Source organism: Trachurus japonicus, chromosome 1 (genome assembly GCF_045865225.1).
Source record: "Trachurus japonicus isolate A0001 chromosome 1, Traja_1.0".
NCBI lineage: Eukaryota > Metazoa > Chordata > Actinopteri > Carangiformes > Carangidae > Trachurus > Trachurus japonicus.
Window position 1 is genome coordinate 6,920,023 of NC_140907.1, and position 21,115 is coordinate 6,941,137.

General features: G+C 43.1%; 1 protein-coding gene across 1 annotated transcript in view; it reads right to left on the minus strand.

Annotated features, from left to right (window-relative positions):
* Window positions 1-17,485, minus strand: part of LOC146991321 (voltage-dependent T-type calcium channel subunit alpha-1I-like) — a gene marked incomplete at its 5' end in the record, with an annotated part of 34,268 nt that extends 16,783 nt beyond the window's left edge. Inside the window, 16 exons of the mRNA XM_085788854.1 lie at window positions 31-170; window positions 235-300; window positions 381-437; window positions 553-708; window positions 1,179-1,296; window positions 1,355-1,570; window positions 8,626-8,774; window positions 10,666-10,791; window positions 12,016-12,067; window positions 12,142-12,302; window positions 12,382-12,474; window positions 13,351-13,627; window positions 15,292-15,451; window positions 15,769-15,857; window positions 15,955-16,091; window positions 17,384-17,485. Of these exons, the coding sequence (XP_085644980.1) occupies window positions 31-170; window positions 235-300; window positions 381-437; window positions 553-708; window positions 1,179-1,296; window positions 1,355-1,570; window positions 8,626-8,774; window positions 10,666-10,791; window positions 12,016-12,067; window positions 12,142-12,302; window positions 12,382-12,474; window positions 13,351-13,627; window positions 15,292-15,451; window positions 15,769-15,857; window positions 15,955-16,091; window positions 17,384-17,485 (2,099 nt within the window). The remainder of the gene's footprint in view (window positions 1-30; window positions 171-234; window positions 301-380; window positions 438-552; window positions 709-1,178; window positions 1,297-1,354; window positions 1,571-8,625; window positions 8,775-10,665; window positions 10,792-12,015; window positions 12,068-12,141; window positions 12,303-12,381; window positions 12,475-13,350; window positions 13,628-15,291; window positions 15,452-15,768; window positions 15,858-15,954; window positions 16,092-17,383) is intronic.
* Between the last annotated feature and the right edge of the window lie 3,630 nt (window positions 17,486-21,115).

Genomic DNA, 21,115 nt, shown 5'->3' on the forward strand with positions numbered 1-21,115 from the left:
TAGATTCAACAAGCATCCAATCAGACCTACCTGTTGTGTGGGGAAAACATGAAGAAGGACCAGTCTTTGTGTTGTCTGCACCAGTCCAGCGCTCTGCCAGTCCAGCTCAGAGATGTCTGTGCATGTGAACAGTTACATGAATCAGCAGGAACCACCACAGAGGAGTGGTCCTCCAACAAAACATTGCTTAGAATTAAATGCAAAAATCCCAAACCACTGCTCTGAGTAACTCACCTTGTTGTTCCGTAGAGGGGTGGCATTGGTCATTCTGGGGCTCCTGGGTCCAGACGTAGAGGAACCCTGAGACAACATGAGGTGGAGTTGAGTGAAGGTGTCGGTTGAAATGTGGATATATTTGGGGAAATATTTGAGGAATTTACATCTTGCTCAAATGTCTGGTCGGGTGGAGAGGAGCTTCTGTCTTTATCTGGAAGGCGCTGAAATGAACAGAGTTTGACATGAGGGTGTATGCAGGTGCCTCAAAGACCGGCTGGGTGTGGTATTCAATAACTGATAAAACATCACCCTCCTGCAGAGCAGAGGTGGTCTCACCTCGGTCTGGAAGCTCTTGACCACGATGCCCACCATGATATTGAGGAGGACATGTTTCCCGACCAAAATGATAACGAAAAAGTAGAGAAACGCCCACAGGGAGGTTGCAGCCACAGCATCGTATAGCACCAGGTTCCAGTCCTCCTCCGTCAGGACCTGGATAGGACAGGATAAGATAAGATAAGATAAGATAATACTTCATTTGTCCCACAGTGGGGAAATTTACAAGGTTGCAGCAGCAGACAAAAGCACAGAAATGTTTTGCACAAATAATGAATAACAAGTAAGAGAGTATGATTAATAAATAATAAGAATAAGAAAAGAAAAGATTATATACACAGTATATTCTTTTCTATACACATTCCAGTCCAATCATGTTTAGTGCAGAGAACAGCTTTTGTTGGTGGAGTCTTACAACTGCAGGGAGGAAGGACCTGTGTTAACACTCCTTCACACATTTTGAGTGAAGGAGCCGGTCACTGATAGAGCTCTCTAGTTTGGTCAGTCCATAAGGGACATCCTGACCGAATTGGGTGGGATGTCCCTCATGGTTGGTTGATTGGTTTCGTAATAGAGAACAAAAGACAGACAGATTGATGCAGAGACAGTGTGATGATGGAGCTGACCTGGAACACAGTGACCATGGACCAGTGGAGGGAGTCAAAGTTCATACGTCTGGTGATGGTTTGTCCGTCCTCGGTCTGGAACTTGAATTTCCCTCCAAACAGGGTCCTTCCCACCACGCTGCAGAGAGACAATCACACCTCATCACAGCATAGTCATGGGACAGGTGTCTACTGACAAAACAAAAGGATTTGGTGTGTGCACATGCCTGAATATGAGGATGACATATATAAGCAGCTGGTAGAGTAGTCTCCCCTCCTTCATGGTGTTGACCAGCACCAGCAGCTGTCGCCTCAGGTTGGGCATGAAGCGAAGCAGCCGCACGAACCGCAGCAGGCGCAACATGCGCAGCATCGATGAACTGCCATAAGCTTTGCTGCTGATCTCTCCAAGACTAAAAACAACAAGAAAGCACCACTGATCAGCTTCAGGAGACATCCTCAACCCAACAGTCAAAAAACATGCATGAGTCCCAGGGAGGGATCCCACTGTTATCACTGGGCCAGTATGATATAGATGAAGACTTTACATCTCAATATAAACTTCTTTAAAGTAAAGTAAAATGTACAAAAAAAAAGACATTATCACATTACCACAGTAAAACATAATTGTCCATAAAAACAGAAAACAACACAAATCTACAATATCACATAAAAGGTATCCACACTGACACACAAGACGCTGGCTTAAAAAGGTATGAAGAGTTAATAAGTTAGATTGCACATTGCTCTATTAACTTGCTATATTATACTTATTATTAATTAATTGCTCTAACCCTAGCTTAATGGAGGTTGGAACAAAGGATAACTTAAAGCGGTTTGATCTGCTTTTTGGAATTCAAAACTCTCACCCTGATGGGAGAAGTTCTTGTGCATGCTGGCCAGCTTGTTCTCTAGCTGTATTTTGAGATTGCCAAACCAAGCAGTGATTCCATATCTGATGATATTTCAATTCAATTCAATTCAATTCAATTTATTTAAAGTGGGACAATGCAAGTTCATGAACGAAACAAAATCGTAAACCAGCCGGATTGTAGCCACAGGCTAATTTCCATCCGCTGTCCCATACATAGATGTTCCCTGGTACAAAAAAATAGAATGGCTCTTTAAAAGATCAACACAATCTGCTTGTTAGCACAGTACAGCCTAAAAAAAAAATCAATCTCTGCTGTAGTTTGTTACAAAGATTCTCAATGTGAGTTTTCCAGGAGAGCAGATTGTCCATATGGACCCCTGGGTATTATATGTGGCCACCTAACAGACTGTCTGATCTTTAATGACCACTGTGTGGTCATCTGCCTTGGGTCAGTACTATTTTTTAGTTTTCAACACATTTAAAATCAAATGATTTGTATCACATCATTTAATGCAGGTGTAATTCACATCATGATACACCGAGGAGCCCATGTCCCTGTGCAGGAGGCTCGCAAGTGTCATTGAGAAATTTGAAAACATAATTATTGGGATGTACTCTCCTACTTAAAGCCCCAGTACGGAGCTTTTAACTGGATACGCAAAAATCTCTGGTTTCTGCTGATGTGTCTCTGTTACCTACAACAGCAAATGAGCCCATCAGTGTGAAGATATGCTATTTCTAAGTAGTCTCATTCTATACCTCTGGAAGGCATGGTCGGGTCGGACCACTGACGAAACGATACGATTAGGGGTGTAACGGTACACACAAGTCACGGTTCGGTACGTATCTCAGTTCAGGGGTCACAGTTCAGTACGGGTTCGGTACAACACTAATTGAATGTAATACTAAAATCTGTCTTGTGTTATAAAAGTATTTAAAAAAAATAGAATATAAAATAAAACAAGTGCATTAGGAGTGTTATAATGGCATTCATTAATTCTAGAGGAAAAAGACTTGCACTTGACAACTGACAACTATTATTAAAAAAAATCAAGAAACTAACAATGTTGGTTTACACCAGTGATCATCAACTGGCGGCCCGCGGGCCGAATCCGGCCCGCCGAACCTTCCAATCCGGCCCGCGACTGAGTTCTAAAAGTTTACAAGCATTATATTTGTCGGGCTCTGTGCGCCTGTAAGTCAATGCGCTGGGAAACGGAGACACGCTCAACGTGTTTGTGTGTGCCTGTGAGCCCCTGCACTGGGATTAGGAAACGCCGCGGTACTCAAAGCACCGTGCATGACAGTTTAGGGAGCTTGGACTGCAGGGTTTTCCCTGTCTGTCTGCAGAGGCGAGCTGCCTGGGTGATTTTGGCCGCCGCCTTGGTTAAACCAGCCGGGTGTGCACGGGCGGCCCGTTCAGTAGCGTCTTTTGCGCACTCAAACCCATTCAGTGTAGATGCGCGCCATGCACCCTCTCAAAACAAAAACGATGCGGTAGCGGCGCGTGTTTGATGCCACTCGGTTGTTTTTTTTTCTGTACGTCCGCGGCGCACAGCTGCACGGACCTGCTTCTCCCTCTGGTGTTGTGTCCCGGTTCCCCCTCGGCCTGAGTCTCTCCTACTGTTTCCCACTGAGCTCTGTGTGTGGAAAAACGTCGCCTCCCAGATGTAGAATTACAGAAGAGAAATTATAGCTGCTGCGCAGCGATGGGTCGGGTCCGGGCTACTTTTGGGCAAATTTTGGCAATTCTGAGCAACAAACAGGAGAATAGGAAGACAAGACAGTTGTCCTTATAATGTCCAATTTGGACCAGTTGAGGGTTGAACCCACAACCTCGGGAACCAAAGACCGTTGCCTATCGCACTGAGCTAATTGACAAGTGGGAGTGCAATAGTGGCTTCACAAATTGAGTAAGCCATTCACTGTCGTGTAGGCAGATTTGAAACCACAGTAAAAAGAAAAATCAGTTTTTGAGGTAATGATATGTATTTGTTAAACATCTACTGTGACTCTAAGATGTTAGGAGCCTTCGCACATAGTCCAGTCCAAGCTATTTGGATTTTTAAAATTAGAAGCTTGCTGTGATGCCACCATTAGGACAATTGTCTTGTGTTTCATGTTGAGGACAACTGACATTTTGATCTGTCATCATCATCATCATCACCCTTGCTGGGACTCGAACCCACAGCCTCTGACACCAAGAACCAGCTCCTAACTCACTGAGCTAATTGGCTGGTAGTGAGACCTGCTGTGTAGCTTCATTTATCCACTCAGGTGGGCCAGTGCCCGGGCAGCTGTTGTAAAGGCAGATTTCAAAAATGGTCATAAAGTCAGAAATTATGTTTTCTAAACAAAAATCTGTTAACACATAAATTGCATTTAGACAGCAAAACAGCTTGAGGACATGTGACATTTTGATCTGTCATCATCATCATCATCATCATCATCACCCTTGCTGGGTCTCGAACCCACAACCTCTGACACCAAGAACCAGCTCCTAACTCGCTGAGCTAATTGGCTGGTAGTGAGACCTGCTGTGTAGCTTCATTTATCCACTCAGGTGAGCCAGTGCCCGGGCAGCTGTTGTGATGAAATGGTCAAAATTTCAGAAATTCAGTCATCTAAACAAAAATCTGATAATACATAAATTGCATCTTGACAGCATGGAAATGTTGGTGATTTGTTTTTAATGATAAGTGTTTTGCTTCATAAGAGAAAATCTGATGTTTAAAAATTCCACACTCACATTGATTGCAGTTGTTCCCATGAGAGCAGAATTCAAAATGTTCTCAAAAATTCAGTTTTTGAATTAAAATTCTGATATTTGCCAAACTTCATTAACCATGACTCCAGAATATTCTCGTTTTTTTTCAGGAAGTTTGAAAATGTATTTAGCAAGAATTTGATGGTATATGTTTACAGTAGTGTTTACAGTCAAACGTTTTCATGCACTGTAGGCTCAATTTTTGCTTAATCAAAAATCCGAGAAACAAGTTTTGTGGAGGACGGTCTGGAGATGCTCTGTAGCAAGTTTGGTGACAATTGAGCAAAAATTGTGGGAGGAGATACATTTTAAAAGTTTTACAGTTATTGAAAAAAACAGAGTGATGGACTTCATAATTTGTAATGAGTTTAAGTGGACAAAAGTTTCAGCAGTATTGAGGCTACATTGTGGTGAAGTTTCAACACTGTAGCATCTACCGTTGGTTTGGTAGGAATTTTTAAAGTTTTTAAATTTAACGCTTATTGTGCCCCCCCTAGGAGGGGGGGGCACATGTCCTTGGAGTTGAGTGAATCTGGCATGGGGTCGGATGTTTCTGTGAAGTTTGGTGAGTTTTCGCCCATGGGAAGTATGACTTCCTTGGAAGAAGAAAGAAAGAAAGAAAGAAAGAAAGAAGAAGAATTCCTAGGAATACAATAGTGTCCCGGCAGCTTAGCTGCCCGGACCCTAACAAGCATTTCAGGACTACTGACTTGTATCAATCAGAACCGATTGTCAGCCTCCTTTCATATTTAGGCTGAAAATCACAGGGCAAGTCAGCAGTGTAAAGCTCCAGCATGTCGGAGTATCTGAAAGTCCAGCTGTCAAGATTTTTCATTTTATATCATACAAAACACCAAAGATGTGTATAAATGAAAATTATGAGCTTACAGGTAAAATAAAATATAAACAACTAAATTAATAGGCAAAAAGGTGAATTTAATTTCAATCTCAGCCTATTTGAATGTCCGGCCCCCAAGGTGTCTGCTGAGAAAGATTCTGGCCCTTCGACAAATATAGTTGATGACCCCTGGTTTACACAGTTTAGTGATGTTTTTGGTGTCTGTGTTCAAGAGGCTTAAAAGCAGCTGGATAAGTTGTTGCACACAAGTTGTCTTTTTCCTTGCACCAGTGATTGACATATGGGGGTGTGGGGGGTGAACATGCGCTAACGCGTTTTATGCGTTTCTAGCGATGCACCACACATCCGTGAAATAGCGCCGACGGACTTTGACCGGTGGACCAGTCGCGACACTTCTCATTGAGAAGCCAGGGCGACATAGATGAAGCAGGCAGCTCTCCTCTAACTTCACACAACTTCTCTTCTTCGTCTGTTATGACGGTTGTGGCAGCTTTGAGGCTCATTACTGCCACCTAGACTGGAGTGAGGTCTCGACTTTTTTTTTTTTTTCCCATCCATCTGTGGCAAGGTGAAGAGGGCCTGGGCGGGGATCGAACCCACACCTTCCGGGTAAGAGTCATGTGCGCTTGCCAGTCACCCAAAGGGACATCCCCTTGGCCAAGTAGCCAGGGCACATGATCAATTGAAGGCATAGTGACAGGACCACCACTGTCACATCTCTCCCCCTCTTTTCACAAGCACGTCCTCGTGCTTCTGCGCAAGCTGCCACACATTAGGAATCCGTGGACCCACCCCTAGTGCTACATGGATCCTGCCAACAATGCCAGAATGTGGCAAGGTGAAGAGGGCCCGGGCGGGGATTGAACCCACACCTCCCGGGTAAGAGTCATGCGCACTTGCCAGTCACCCAAAGGGACATCCCCTTGGCCAAGTTGCCAGGGCACATGATCAATTGGAGGCATAGTGACAGGACCACCACTGTCACACATCCATCCATTTTCATCCACTTCATCCGAATCCGGGTCGCGGGGGCAGCAATCGGAGTAGGGATCCCCAGACTTCCCTCTCCCCGGACACTTCCTCCAGCTCTTCCGGCGTTCCCAGGCCAGCCAAATGACATAGTCACTCCAGCGTGTCCTAGGTCTTCCTCGGGGCCTCCTCCCGGTGGGACATGCCCGGAACACATCCAGGGGGCATCCGATACAGATGCCCGAGACACCACAGCTGGCTCCTCTCGATGTGGAGGAGCAGCGGCTCTACTCCGAGCTCCTCTCGGGTGACAGAGCTCCTCACCCTATCTCTAATGGCGCTTTTCCACTGGCGCGGCACGGCGCGGCACGGCCCGCTTATTTTGATTTTCCACTAGCCCTAGTACCTGGTAATAGGTACCATTTTTAGTACCTCCTCGGCCCTGGTTCCAAGTGAGCCGAAGCGATACTATAACGTGACGTCAGCCGACTGCCTTCCGCTGATTGGGCAGAGCGTCGGCGCGAGCGTGACGTCCGACATGAGAATCAAACCCGGAAATTTCAAAAACAGAGCGGCAACAGTGCCAGCTGATCTGTATCGACACTGTAGTTATTCCTTCATTAAATGTTGCTGTGTGTTAAACCACACTGTGGTCTGTAATCGAGGTGCAGACGAGTGAGTTTGGAGCTGACGAGCGGGTCGAAAAAAGAGAGGCGGACAATGCGGCCCCGCGATCGCCTCCGCGACAACCCCACCCCCGCTGAGGAGGTACTAGAGAACTCGGCTGTAGTGGAAAAGCACCTTTACCGAGCCGAGCCGAGCCGAGCCGTGCCGTGCCATTCCGTGCTGTGAAAGTGTAGTGGAAAAGCGCCATAAGGGAGCGCCTCGCCACCCTGCGGAGGAAGCTCATTTCGGCCGCTTGTATCCGGGATCCCGTTCTTTCGGTCATGACCCAGAGTTCATGACCATAGGTGGGGGTGGGAACGTAGATTGACCGGTAAATTGTGAGCTTCACCTTTCGGCTCAGCTCCTTCTTGACCACGACGGACCGATACAACAACCGCATTACTGCGGCCTCTGCAGTTGAAGACCTCCCTGACAGGGGATTCTGCCAGACGTTCCCAGCGGACCCTCACGATACGCTTGGGTCTGCCAAGTCTGACCAGCTTCCTCCCCTGCCAGCGGATCCAACTCACCACCAGGTGGTGATCAGTTGACAGCTCAGCCCCTCTCTTCACCCGAGTGTCCAAGACATACGGCCAGAGATCAGCTGACACGACTACAAAGTCGATCATTGACCTCCGGCCTAGGGTGTCCTGGTGCCACGTGCACTGATGGACACCCTTATGCTCGAACATGGTGTTCGTTATGGACAACTCCAATAACAAAACACCGCTCGGGTTCAGATCGGGGAGGCCGTTTCTCCCAATCACACCTCTTCAGGTAACACTGTCGCTGCCCATGAGAGCATTGAAGTCCCCCAGCAGAACGATGGAGTCCCCAGTTGGGGCACTTTCCAGCACCCCTCCCAGGGCCTCCAGGAAGGCCGGGTACTCTGCACTGCTGTTTGGCCCGTTTTTTTTTTTTAATATTCACTCAGATGTATTCGTCGTGTGACTGTGTGCACTGAACCATAACCCCCGTACCGTGACGGCACGGGAGGAATACATATACCGTTACACCCCTAGAATACGTAGATACATTACTACGCACGCTGCAGATAGCTGCTAAAAAAAAAAAGTTTTCAAAGCAAGTCCTGTCTTCTTTCCAACGTTTCCAAAACAAATCTACACGTGCCGGCCAGACAAACGTCTTCACGGCAGTGGAAAATGCAGTCTTCATTCCGGCAAAACACCACCGCATTCATCCACAGGGGCCGCCAAAATCAACACTAAATGAAAATTCTGTACAGGGGCTTTAATAGTTCTTCTTAATAGTTATCTTAATTTACATTTAAAACGCTGTTGGAAAACACCACATCCACGAGTTTGAACGCTACCTGACGACGACGACAATGAAGTCAACGATGTTGTTCCAGTCCTTAAAGTATCCCCACTTGAGGGCCAGCAGCTTCAGGCACAGCTCCACGCTGAATATGGCGGTAAAGACAAGGTTGCTGTTGTGCAGCATCTCTGCCACCTGCTGAGGCTGCAGGAAGAGAGAGAGAGAGAACATAAACAATCAATATTTAATTTAATTTAAAACCTTTATTTGTAACTCGGGACCCATTGAGGGAGACCCTCATTTTCAATGGGGCCGAGTGCACAATATCAGAAATCACAAAAAACAAGCAGAACAATTTACAGTTAATCAGTCAAAGCAAGAACATGTCGTTTCATGTCGTAGGGGAGGTGGAAAAGCAAACTTCAAAGTGTTTTGCAATGAATTCCAAGATCGCGCAGTGGCTACAAAAAAGGCCGTTTTGCCCATGTCTGTTCAGCTGTAAGGCACCTCCAGGAGAATCCATTGTGTTGGGTGGGATAATGATTGGCATGCGGGGCTAACAAAGAGGAGATGTAGTCTGGAGATTTACAGAGAAGTGTATTAAAGAACAGTAGCCAGTGAGCCTCTCGCTGTATTTCTGTAAAAAAAAAGATTTAAGAGATCATTTGTTCCTGCTGCAATCGTTTTATATAACACTTGTTAAAATGTTTTTTGTGTTCATCTTTTTTGTGTCATTGTTGTGTGAGCTACTGGACTAACTTGAATTTCCCTGCTAGGGATGAATAAAGTATTCTCTATTCTCTATTCTCTATTCTAAGAGATGTCAGAGCAGTGCAATACAGGAGACAATGATGGGTATTGTAGCTGGCACCAGTAAGGGGCCGTGTCCACCAGATGCGTTTTCAGGGCTCTGGGCGTCTACTTTCCATTCAAACCCTATTGAGTTGGGCGCTCACAGCGCTCAGCGCCCTCGGCGGTAAAACGCCCTCGGCGCTTGCTTCTTTTTGTCGTGGCGCTCAGAGCGCTTCGAGTTGAAATCTGTTCAACTTTTAACAAGAAACATTATCAAGGGCAGCTCAACTCAATTTATCATCTAAAGCACGTATGATGTCATTAGTAACTTTGGTGATAGCAGTGATGGTGCTATGGTTAGGCCTAAAACCAGACTGCAAGGGATTTATGATTGAATGATCAGAGATATAAGATTGGAGTTGATTGTTGACTAGAGATTCAAACACTTTGGCTAGGTAAGGGAGCTTGGAGATTGGGTGATGGTTGGGTCATCAGAAAGGCCCCCTTTGTGCAATGGAGTTACAACAGCACTCTTCCAGGGCAGAGTAAAGTAACCAGAAGCAAGGCACAGATTACAAGTTATGGGCTCCACAATGATTGGAGCCGACAATTTTATAAAGTAGGGATCTAGATTATCCTCCCCAACTGTACAGCTAGCATTTACAATTTGTATGGCTTCTAGCACTTCACAAGGTAGGGGCTGACGGAAACTGAAGGAGGAGGTGTGGATCAAAGAGTCTAAGCACGGTATAGGTGCTGCAGGGATGTTTGGGTATGTATCCTCAAAGAGGTTGCTAGCACTAACAAAGTGTTTATTAAAGGCGGTACAAATGTCTTTAAAGTCACTGACAATACAATGATTTAAGTTAATGTGGGTAGGGAGTGAAACACTTGAATTGCCATTCAGAGATTTCACAGCATTCCAAAACTTGGAGGGATTTCAGGACGAAGAGGCAATACGGTTTAAATAAAAGTCAGATTTAGCCTTTCGTATGGCTGATGTGCACTTATTTTGGATTTGCTTAAAAGCTTGCCAGTGGCTGGGATCACCAGTCTTTCTAACTAAAACCCAGGCTGAGTTTCGTGAACGAAGAAGGTTAATCAGCTCTGGAGAGACTTGTCAACTTTGTTAGAGAAGATTAAATGAAGATTTGTTATTGAATCCAGCACAGTAACAGATAAATCAGATTTTATGTAGACAGCTACCCATCCGCCCCTGCCATTTCTATCAACTCTGAAGATGAGCAAAAATAAAACATAAAACCGTGTGTTACATTGTTGATGAGACGGAGTTGCTCCTCACCTGTTCGTGGTGTTCCACTGCCATTGTGAGGACACTGAGGGAGACGATGAACATGATCATCCCTTCAAACATCCTGCTGTCGATCATCCTCTTGATCCCTCTCATGATCGGCCTGTAGGCTTCTCCCTGGGAAGACAGGTGGAGTCAGTGGCTGTGACCGAAATCACCCCCTACTCACTATAAAGTGCACTATATAGTGACCACGCCATTTTGTAGTGGTGTCTGAATGTTTTGTGATTATTAATGTTCACTATAGTGCACTCAATGTATCCCACAATTCACCGTGAAATGTAGTGAACATCCGATGGTCACTAACCGGAGCAAGATATCATTTCATTTATTGTTTATTTGCTGAGGACAATGCACATTGAAGGGATAGTAGCATTTTTTTTTAAAGTGGGGTTGTATGATCTACAAATAACTCCTAAGTACTTTAATTGCAGTAGAAGACTCTCTGCACTGCTCCCGTTAGCAACGCCAGCCCATAGCCCTGCCCAGAGAAAGAAAGAACGGCCTATTTTCGCGGCCTAAAAGAGGTTTTAACCGGGAAAAAAAATACACAGTTCCATTGTTCGCTATAATATAATTTTTTCCAGCCCTTCAAAGTGCAGGAAAAACACAGTTTTTATTTGGACCTAACCAACTGCTGATCGGCGGCCGCTAACCCTTGGGCGGAGGGATACGTGAGTTGGTTAGGTCCAAATAAAAACTGTGTTTTTCCTGCACTTTGAAGGGCTGGAAAAAATTATATTATAGCGAACAATGGAACTATTTTTTTTTCAGGTAAAACCTCTTTTAGGCCGCGAAAATAGGCCGTTTCTTTGGGTCTGTTCACAACAATGTATGTTGTAAATCTCTGGGCAGGGCTATGGGCTGGCGTTGCTAACGGGAGGAGTGCAGAGAGTCTTCTACTGCAATGAGTACTTAGGGGCTATTTGTAGATCATACAACCACACTTTTAAAAAATGCTACTATCCCTTTAATGAACAATTAGTGATGTGCACATCATGTCATGTAAATGTACCGGATTTAGCTAGGAGCTCATTTCCATCCGTAGTCCTCACACAAACGGACAGACAAACCATCATGCATATCCCATCATGCATTGCGGTTATGGATCGCCGTTACGTTCGTGGTCGGTTTTAATTACGCAACGTAATACATAAGTAACTGTGCGGTGGAGTAGTGTCCGAAAGTATTTTTCATTTGACCAGTGAGTCCACTATATAGTCCACTATATTGAATTCACTATATAGTGAGTAGGGAGGAGGGAATGAGTGAGTGATTTCGGACACAGCCAGTGAGTGAGTCAAAAGCTGCTACAAAACAACGTCCCACAAACAGCCTCACCAGTACACCTGCGTTGCTGCTTCCACTGCTCTTCTGCTGCACCCTACTGCTTCTGTTGGAAGGAGGACATAATGTTAAAATTGTTCAGGCGCTGGGAAGAGTTTGACCATCAGATCCCAGTCTGACCTGATGTATCTGCAGGTGGCGGTCCACAGCCAGCGGAGGAAGCGGACACAGAGCTTCCCAATGGGGTTGGCTGTCCGCACTTTCGTCTGCCTGGTCATGCTCTTGGAGAATTGCGTGGCGATGACAACGGCACAAACGTTCATGATGATGAAGTAGCCTATCTAGTTGGAGGAGGAAGCACACAACATAAGCACGAAGCCAACTGAAACACAACATTACTAACTTTGAGCTGCTGCTTACAATGGTGGCGAGTATGAAGACTATCAAGCTGCTAAAGGAATGAGCGTCCATCACAAGAAACATGATGTCGGTCCAGCCCTCCAGAGAGGCGGTCTGCAGGAGGAGAGAACATCAACACTTCAGTACTGAGGAGTAATGATGGCTCCTCCATCCAGAGGAAAGCCCCACTTGCCTATGATGATATATAATAATAATAATAAACTTTATTTATAAAGCACCTTTCAAAACAAATATTACAAAGTACTGTACAACAAAGTGACAACAAATACAATTAAATAAAAAATAAAATAAAATCAGGAAAAGCTCTCTGTTAAAAATGAGTTTTTGGTAGAGATTTGACACGTGACACTGATGTAGCTGACCTAATGTCCTCTGGCAGGTCGTTCTACGGTCTTGGGGCCCAAACTGAGAACACTGTGTCCCCCTTTGTCATCAGTCGGGCCCCAGGGACAGCTAAAAGACCTTTACCTGAAGATCGCAGAGCGGAAGTGTAAGATGATAAAAGGTCAGCGATATACAGGACCAGGACCATTGAGTGCTTTAAAAGTAATCAATAAGATCTTAAAATCAATGCTTAAACGTACTGGTAGCCAGTGTAGAGAAGCTAAGCCAGGTGTAATAGTTCTGCACTGACTGGTCCCTGTCCAAGGAATTCTGATTAAGACAAGTAAAAAGGCTGTTACAGTGATTCAGTCATGATAAAATAAAAGCATGTAAAATTATTTCAGTCTTGAAAAGAAAAACACAAATCTTTGATTGCTGTGAAACCAGACGCCGAGATTTTACAGTCTAATAAAGCACTCAACTTGCTAGGGCCAGTGGCATTCACACGCAGGTACAGCTGAGTGTCGTCAGCATAAAAAGGATATTATATTATGTGCCCCAGGGTAAGCATAATGAAAATAGAATTAAAAAGATAAAGCACTGTTGGACAGGTGATAGAGGGAAGAAGACCACTTGCTCTCTCACCTGGAACATGGCGATCATAGCGATGCCGGCGTGGTCGAAGCTGATAGCCCCTTTGTAGGGGTTGTGGTCCCCCGGGCGACACACGTTGTAGTACACATTCCAATTGACACAGGCATTGGCAGCCAACCCATGGTTCAGAGGAGCCGACAAGCACGTCCTCCCATCCTGGACGTACGGCGGCACGTCGTGGCAGTGGCGCATCCCCCCGTGGTTACGGGAGCAAATGAACACACCCCCTTTGCCATTCACAGGTTCAAAGTACGGACTCAGGGAAACGCTGTGATTCATGGACAGAGAAAGAAGAATTATTCTCACAGTCAAAATCATTCAAATTTACACATTTTAAATGGGACAGAAAAGATGGGTTATCCTTTATCGTTTAGATTTGAGAAGAAGAACTTAATTTCTCACAGTAGGAAACAGTGGCTGTGCGAGATTTGCTGTGAGATGTTCTTCCATGTTTACGTATCCAATAGTTTACAACGACGAACAAACATCTCGTGGCAAATCTTGCGCATGCGCACAAACAACAGAGCCACTGGGAGCTACTACTACAGCAATTCATTTTTCCGAACAACTTTTTCATGTGGTGGCTTCAGGACACTTGGGTCAGTACGGACGAGCAGTATGGAGGTATTTAGATGTTTCATAGTGTGTGTTTTGAACGATTCAAATTGAGCACAATCCGCCATCTTTATATGAAAATCCGTTGCCAGCCGGACCCCCCCTGGAAGCGTTTTGATGACTCTGAAAGTTCTCCAAACCCTTCCTTGGCATGACGGTGAGTAGACAATTAGTGAATTATCGATTTTGGGTGAAGTATCCCTTTACAGTAATAAATAAAACAGACACACATGAGGGGAAGAAGGTGCCTAAATGTACATGTACATTTAGGCACCTTCTTCCCCTTAGATTGGGTGCAAGGTGAAGAAGGTGCCTATGTGCCTGTGTGTGTTTGTTTAACAAGGAAACATTTCTTTATCTTTATGTTTTGTTTTTAATGATGTTATGATCTTTTTAATGCTTTCATTTCTTTTTTGTAAGATGACCTTGGGTGACTTGAAAGGCGCCTCCAAATAAAATGTATTATTATTATTAGCTATTATTATTTATCTCAGTTCATGGAGAGAAAATAAAGTTGATATATTCCTGGGGACCATGATGTTAACAACCAGTTTCCTTGTGTTTTTTATTGCCTGTAAGGCAAGGCAAGGCAAGGCAAGGCAAGGCAAGGCAAGGCAAGGCAAGGCAATTTTATTTGTATAGCCCGTTTTTACAAACAGTTTGTCTCAAAGGGCTTTACATGGCATCGTAACAACATCCTCTGTCCTTAGACCCTTATTATTATTTTCAGCCTGACTGCTATGATGTTAGGTTTTGCTTAACTTTTTTGTTTTTACGTAAAGGTGTTCAGAAATGGCCGTTTGCCCTGTTTGTTGCGCCTCCTTCTATGAGTTTCCATGAGTTGCCGCACGAGTTTAGGCTACCCAAGTAAGGAAAACAAATTTGATTGGTCGTTATCGAGCGGGCGGGATATTCAATGTTTGGGGCGAGACCGAGCTCGGTGTGTGTGTGTGTGTGTGTGTGTGTGTCTCGACGTTTGATTGACGGATGACGGATCCAATATCATTGGCTGATGAATCATGAGCAACGTGACGCATAATTTGTGTGCCTGCATTATCCAGTAGAGAGATGTCTGCTCAATATCACATTATTGTGTTTATTATGCTTGTCTAATTATCACAGTATAAACAAATGCAATTGAGAGTTTAAACTATTAGCAAATGAATCATTTAATTTAGTCCAGTGAAATAATATTCACGATAAACATGATAGATTCAAAACAAGCAATGCTAGCAATAAAATAATAATTGCTAAAATAGCTGGCAGGTTATTTTGTTACTGTAATAGTTGCTCTGGCTGCACAGACAGGTTCCTTACTTTGGGATGTCAGCTCCAAGGAAGCAGCGGTTGCGCAGCGCCCCCTCCCACAGCTGAACTCCCAGGATGCCGAAGACGATCAGGAAGAAGATGTACAGCATGAGGACATTTGAGAGCATCGGCAGAACGTCCAGCAGAGTCACCACCAGATCCTGCATACCTGCAGAGGAAGACTCTGTCAGCAATCATCATTCTGACGACACGTCACAGACACAAACTAGGACACAGGCTCTTATATTTGAAGGTGACATCATGGAGATAAGGAACGTGTTTTTGCACTAGGTTCTAGTAGCATCTTCAGGTCAGGAAACAGGTGAAATTCACATTTGACACAAATAGATGCACATTGATGATTTAAGATACAAAACAATGTATGCCCAATATTCTTACACGAACAAATCAAAATAAAAATCAATATCAAATAAATGTACAAAACAGAACAGAATGAGATCTGTGTGTTCTTCAAATATCACTTACTTGGGACTCTGAGGATGAGCCGCATCAGCCTGAGCGCAAAACGGAAGTGAAGGCGGACACCACAGAGAGCCAGGAAATAATCCAGCACCCTGCAGACAATAAAGAGGGAGGACATGACCAAAAATGATATAAAATATCAATTTGTGTGTTGTCTGCAAGCAGAGAAAGGATCTGTGGATTACTCACTCTCCAGAGTAGAGGAAGATGTCCCACTTGTTCCAGTTGCTGCTCAGGTAGCTTCCTTCATAGCCATAAAGCCCCAGCGCCAGCACCTTGATGGCCATCTCCAAAAGGAAGAAGGCCATGCTGAAGTGATCCAATATCTGACCATGTGAGTAAAAAAATAGGCTATTTAATGGCAAAACAAATAAGTACATGGTGCACATCCAAGGGTGTCTAACAGCAGTAACAGACAGTGGTGTAAACTGTGTTGAACTGTGTGGTGAGTTCTCATATAGTTAGAAGTAACTAGTGATAGATAGATAGATAGATAGATAGATAGATAGATAGATAGATAGATAGATAGATAGATAGATAGATAGATAGATAGATAGATAGATAGATAGATAGATAGATAGATAGATAGATAGATAGATAGATAGATAGATAGATCATTTATTAATACAGACTCTGGGTCCAGTTAAAAACACAAGACAAGACAGGAAAAGAACAATACAAACAGCGACAATACCAACAACAATGACAACAACATCAACAGTAACAACAACAAGACAACAACAACCACAATGACAACAACAACAAGGACATACGGGCTAGTCTAGCAGCTCCTTATGAAAAGACACTTCTACCAGTGTTTCCAGAGCAGTGACGTGTAACGTGTGGCACTAAATGCAACGTTTGTCAGTTCCATCACAATCTGATTTTCTGAGTTGTTTAGACGACAAATGAACTTATACATGATATTTCTTAAGACAGACTGGAGAGTGTTGACTCGAGCCGTCACAAACATTTCGGTGGCGCTGGTCCATCTGGGCTGTTTTAACAAGATTCTCAAAGAGTCATTATATGCCACTTGTAATCTCCGAAAGTTCGTTTTTTTGTAATTTGACCACAGATGTGCAGTGTACAGCGGTGTGCAATAAGCTTTAAACAGAGTCAGCTTCACATCATCAGAGTAACAGCCAAACTTCCGTCTTAGCACATTTGCTTGCACATATAACATGCGAGACTGACGCAGAATGTCCTCGTCTTCAGTCAGTGTGTCTGTGATCACATGACCAAGATATTTCACCTGACTACAGGTTTTTAAAACTTGACCTGACAGCTTAAAGTCAGCGAAAATCATATGTTTGTCCTCATTTGTTCTGGAGATCATGATCACACTCTTTACATCATTATATTTTATGTCATGTTGTCCTCCATACAAAGAGCACACATTAAGAAGCTGCTGCAGGCCAGCTGAGCTCAGACTAAGGAGCACACAGTCATCCACGTACATAAGATGGTTCACCACAGTACTGACAAACATACAGCCAGTTTTACACATTTTTAACTCTTTTAACAGACTTCATGTAGAAATTAAATAAAATAGGTGATAAAATGCTCCCCTGTCTGACTCCAAGTGTTGTTGAACGAGTAAATGTAGACATCTGACCTGCAGGTTGGTCACGTTGTCATGGGGCTCATACATGCCCAGGAACACGCAGTTGATGAGAATGACCAGTACAGAGGCATTGTCCAGCCACGTGGAGGAGGAAGGTTAAGGTTAAAGGTCACAGGTTGAACACACATTCATTCACATCCTATCATGAGGTGTAGCATTATTCACATTTCACTCGTATAGCATTTAATAATGGCTGAATACACAGTGGTACGATACTAAGTTTGAGCTAAAGGCAAATATTATAACACATCAGACAAGATCATAGTCACAGCAGTGTAAGGATATAAGGTGCAGGTCAAGTTGAGGCACCACTTCCGGAGGAATGCAGATTGGTTGAATCCCAGGAAAACTGGGGTCACGTCCTGGTAGAGGAGCTGCTCCTCCTTCTTCTCCTCTACTTCAATAGGGACCCTGACCGCACCATCAGCCATGATGATGTTCAGCTAGGGTCTAGACGGAGACAGACACCATCATCCAGTCCCTGTAGTACTCTACTCCACTGGGTGTTTTTATTTTTATTCTATTAATGTGTTTCTTAAAATATATTACTCATAATAAAAGTAGCAGAACTGAAAATAAAAAAATTAATCTTTAACTGGACAGAAAAGGGGATGGGAGTAAAAGTACACAAGGGTAATATGTAAAAGTAGAATCACACAAATGATTGTTTTGCTTATACAGTGCATCATCTCATGCTGTCGGCCTGAAGACTATCCATTCATTTCCTCTGATATTATTTGAGGTTACTTACTGATAAATTGTTTCTATCTTTATTGATTGTTATCTTTAATCATCAAATGAATTGGTTCATTACTGTTTCAGAGGGAAACGTGATGAGAAGCAGGTAAACAGACATGTGCAAACACTGTTTTAAACTGTAAAGACAAAAGTACTTAGTTATTAGGTCATAGCCAGTGTCTAGCTATATCACATTCAGCTGACAAAGTTAAGTCATCTTAACTTTGAAAACATGAGAAAGGCGCTTACCAGAATAAAAGCAAAGTTGTGTCGTTCGGCCAAACGTGTTGACGATCGGGAGTAGGATAAAGTTTGGTAGCAAGTTTCATTCAAATGTAAGAAATGTCGATCAGTATCAAATGATCAGAGATGTTGGCTAGTTGTTAGTGCTCTCAAGAAAAGCAGCCACGGGGTTTTGAGTGTCAACAACCTCACATTCTGGAACTCTGTATAAATTCAAACAATATTATCACCACCATTCTATATTTTTTCATTTTCGTTTAAGGATGATAAGCTGGCCCCCTGACACCATCTTGGGGTCATAATATCTAATTACCAGATACTTTGTAATATTCTGTGTGTTTTATCCTTTGCTGTTATCTAGCCATTTCATTTTTATGTTTTCAACTTCTCTCTTTTTAAATTTTGAATGAATTTTAATGATTGTTATGCATGTAAATGCATTTTAATCTGACAAAGCATGAGCTTTGCCTAATTTTGTTTTGTTGTCCTATAATAGGCTAATTTCCATTATTTTATAGTATATAATAATTATATAATAATAATTAATAAATTATAATTTTATATTATTTTATTTAGGAAAGTAACAGAAAAAACAATAAGAGGACCGTGAGAGGGAATAGGCTTCTTCATTTTATTTTTTTTTTGTCAAACTACAGTCTATATTAACAGTGTTTTGATGTTCAAACAGAAGTTGTCGGCTTCCCGCTCATCTAGCAACTTGCAGATGAAACCAAAAGTGGCCGTGTACCTGTTCTGCACAAAGGCTCATATCAGAATTTGCCTAATTGGCCACTAGAGGGCAGCGTGGACAGCATTATTAACCCAAGAGCTCACCAGCATAGACTCACCAGCAGAACAAAACCTTCTTTAGAATAGAATAGAAAGAATAGAAAAATACTTTATTCATCCCTCTGGAGGGAAATTCAAGTCATTCAGCAGCTTACAAGAACACGTGACAAAATGGATAATACACACACACACACACACACACACACACACACACAGAGCAATAAATAACCTCAAATGGTATTTAAATGATAATATAGTACAATAAAGTGTGTGGCCTAAAAAAAATGGCGTTGTGCATCCTGATGGCAGCAGGAGTGAAAGATCTCCTGAATCTTCCTGTTCTGCAGGTCAGGGAGATGAGTCAGTTAGTGCAGCTGCTCCTCTGAACTGTAAGAGTCCTGTGTAGGGTATTGGGGGTCACCCAGGATGGCCTTCAGCTTACACCCCATCCTCCACTTAACCACAGCCTCCACCAGCTCCACTCCCCCTCCCATCACAGAGCTACATTTCTTGATTAGCTTGTCCAGTCTGTTCCTGTCCCTGACTCTGATGTTGTTACCCCAGCAGACAAAGAAATGATGGACTGATAGAAGATGCGCAGCATTACATTACAGACGTCAAAGGACCTGAGTCTTCTCAAAAAGAAGAACCTGCTTTGTGTATTTTTGTACACAGCACTGTACAGGCCAATCCAACCTGTCATCAAGGTGTACTCCAAGGTACTCGTACAGCTGACCCCACCCACAGTGACGGGCTGCAAGGATCTCTTGGACCTGCTATGTCAATAATCATTTATTTGGTCTTTGATGTCTTTGCAGACCCCACTGTTGAAACATCCCCCATCCACAACCAAGGAGTGATAGTAGAATGATTTCACAAAACTGTTATTTTTAGACTTTAAAAAGTTGGGAAAGGAAAAATAATAAAATATATTTATTAAAATAAAAAGAAAGAGAGAGAGAGGGAGAGAAACCAAGCCAACCCAGTCTTGCCCACAGAGAACCCATGCAGAACCTTTTTTGAGGCAACAATGCCAACCACTGCAACACTATCATTCCCATACTGAAAAATTAATCAAATGCTGAGCAATAAAATCTTGATGATCTTTAATCTTGTTTTCATCTTGAGGATGTGTCAGCTTTAAACCACCTAAATCATTTGTCAGTGGGTCAGACATTACAAAATGTCTCCCATGAAGTAATATGGTGGAATGCATAATGTAACACAGTGTAGAATTGGGTTAATTGATATAATATTTTTTATTAGTAGGTATGTCATTCATTTTGCTCACACTTTGTTTTGCTGGATTATGAAAAGGGGGAAAAAATTAAAAGCACAATTTTTTCGAACGATTTAATAAATGAAAGTGAACGTTTAGCATCTACTGTACTGAACACACAGTAAGACACGGTGAGGGGAGATGATTATGAGGACTACTGGAAGAAGGAGCAGGTAGACTGCACCATCTCAGCCCACAACCACTGACCCAGTGGAGGCGATGTCCTCCTTTAAATGTTTTACTTCTGTGGCATTTAAAGCTGTATTATTAAGCTAATTAACGGTTGTTGTGAACGGATGAACAGATCGTGTAGGCCTACTTCAGTCAGGATGAGACTCTGCTGCTGACACACACACATCACAACAAAAGAAATTTAAACTGTAAATGTCAAGGCCAAAAAGGATTTGACTTGAGATTTTGTTCTTTCTACCAGCAAAAGCTACATTCTATAATGAAAGGTGTGTTTGTAAAACATCTTGCAAAAGGGTGTAAAGATGTCTGTAAAATAGCATAGGCTACTAAAAGAGGACTTTGTGTGAATTTTATTTCATAAAAACTAGTGATTGTAGCATGGTGCGAATTAGATTCAAAATATCAAGTTTGAGAGAGAATAGCCTAAAACAAAACAAAAAAAAAGAATGCCAGAAAAAATGGAGACATAAATCCATTCAACA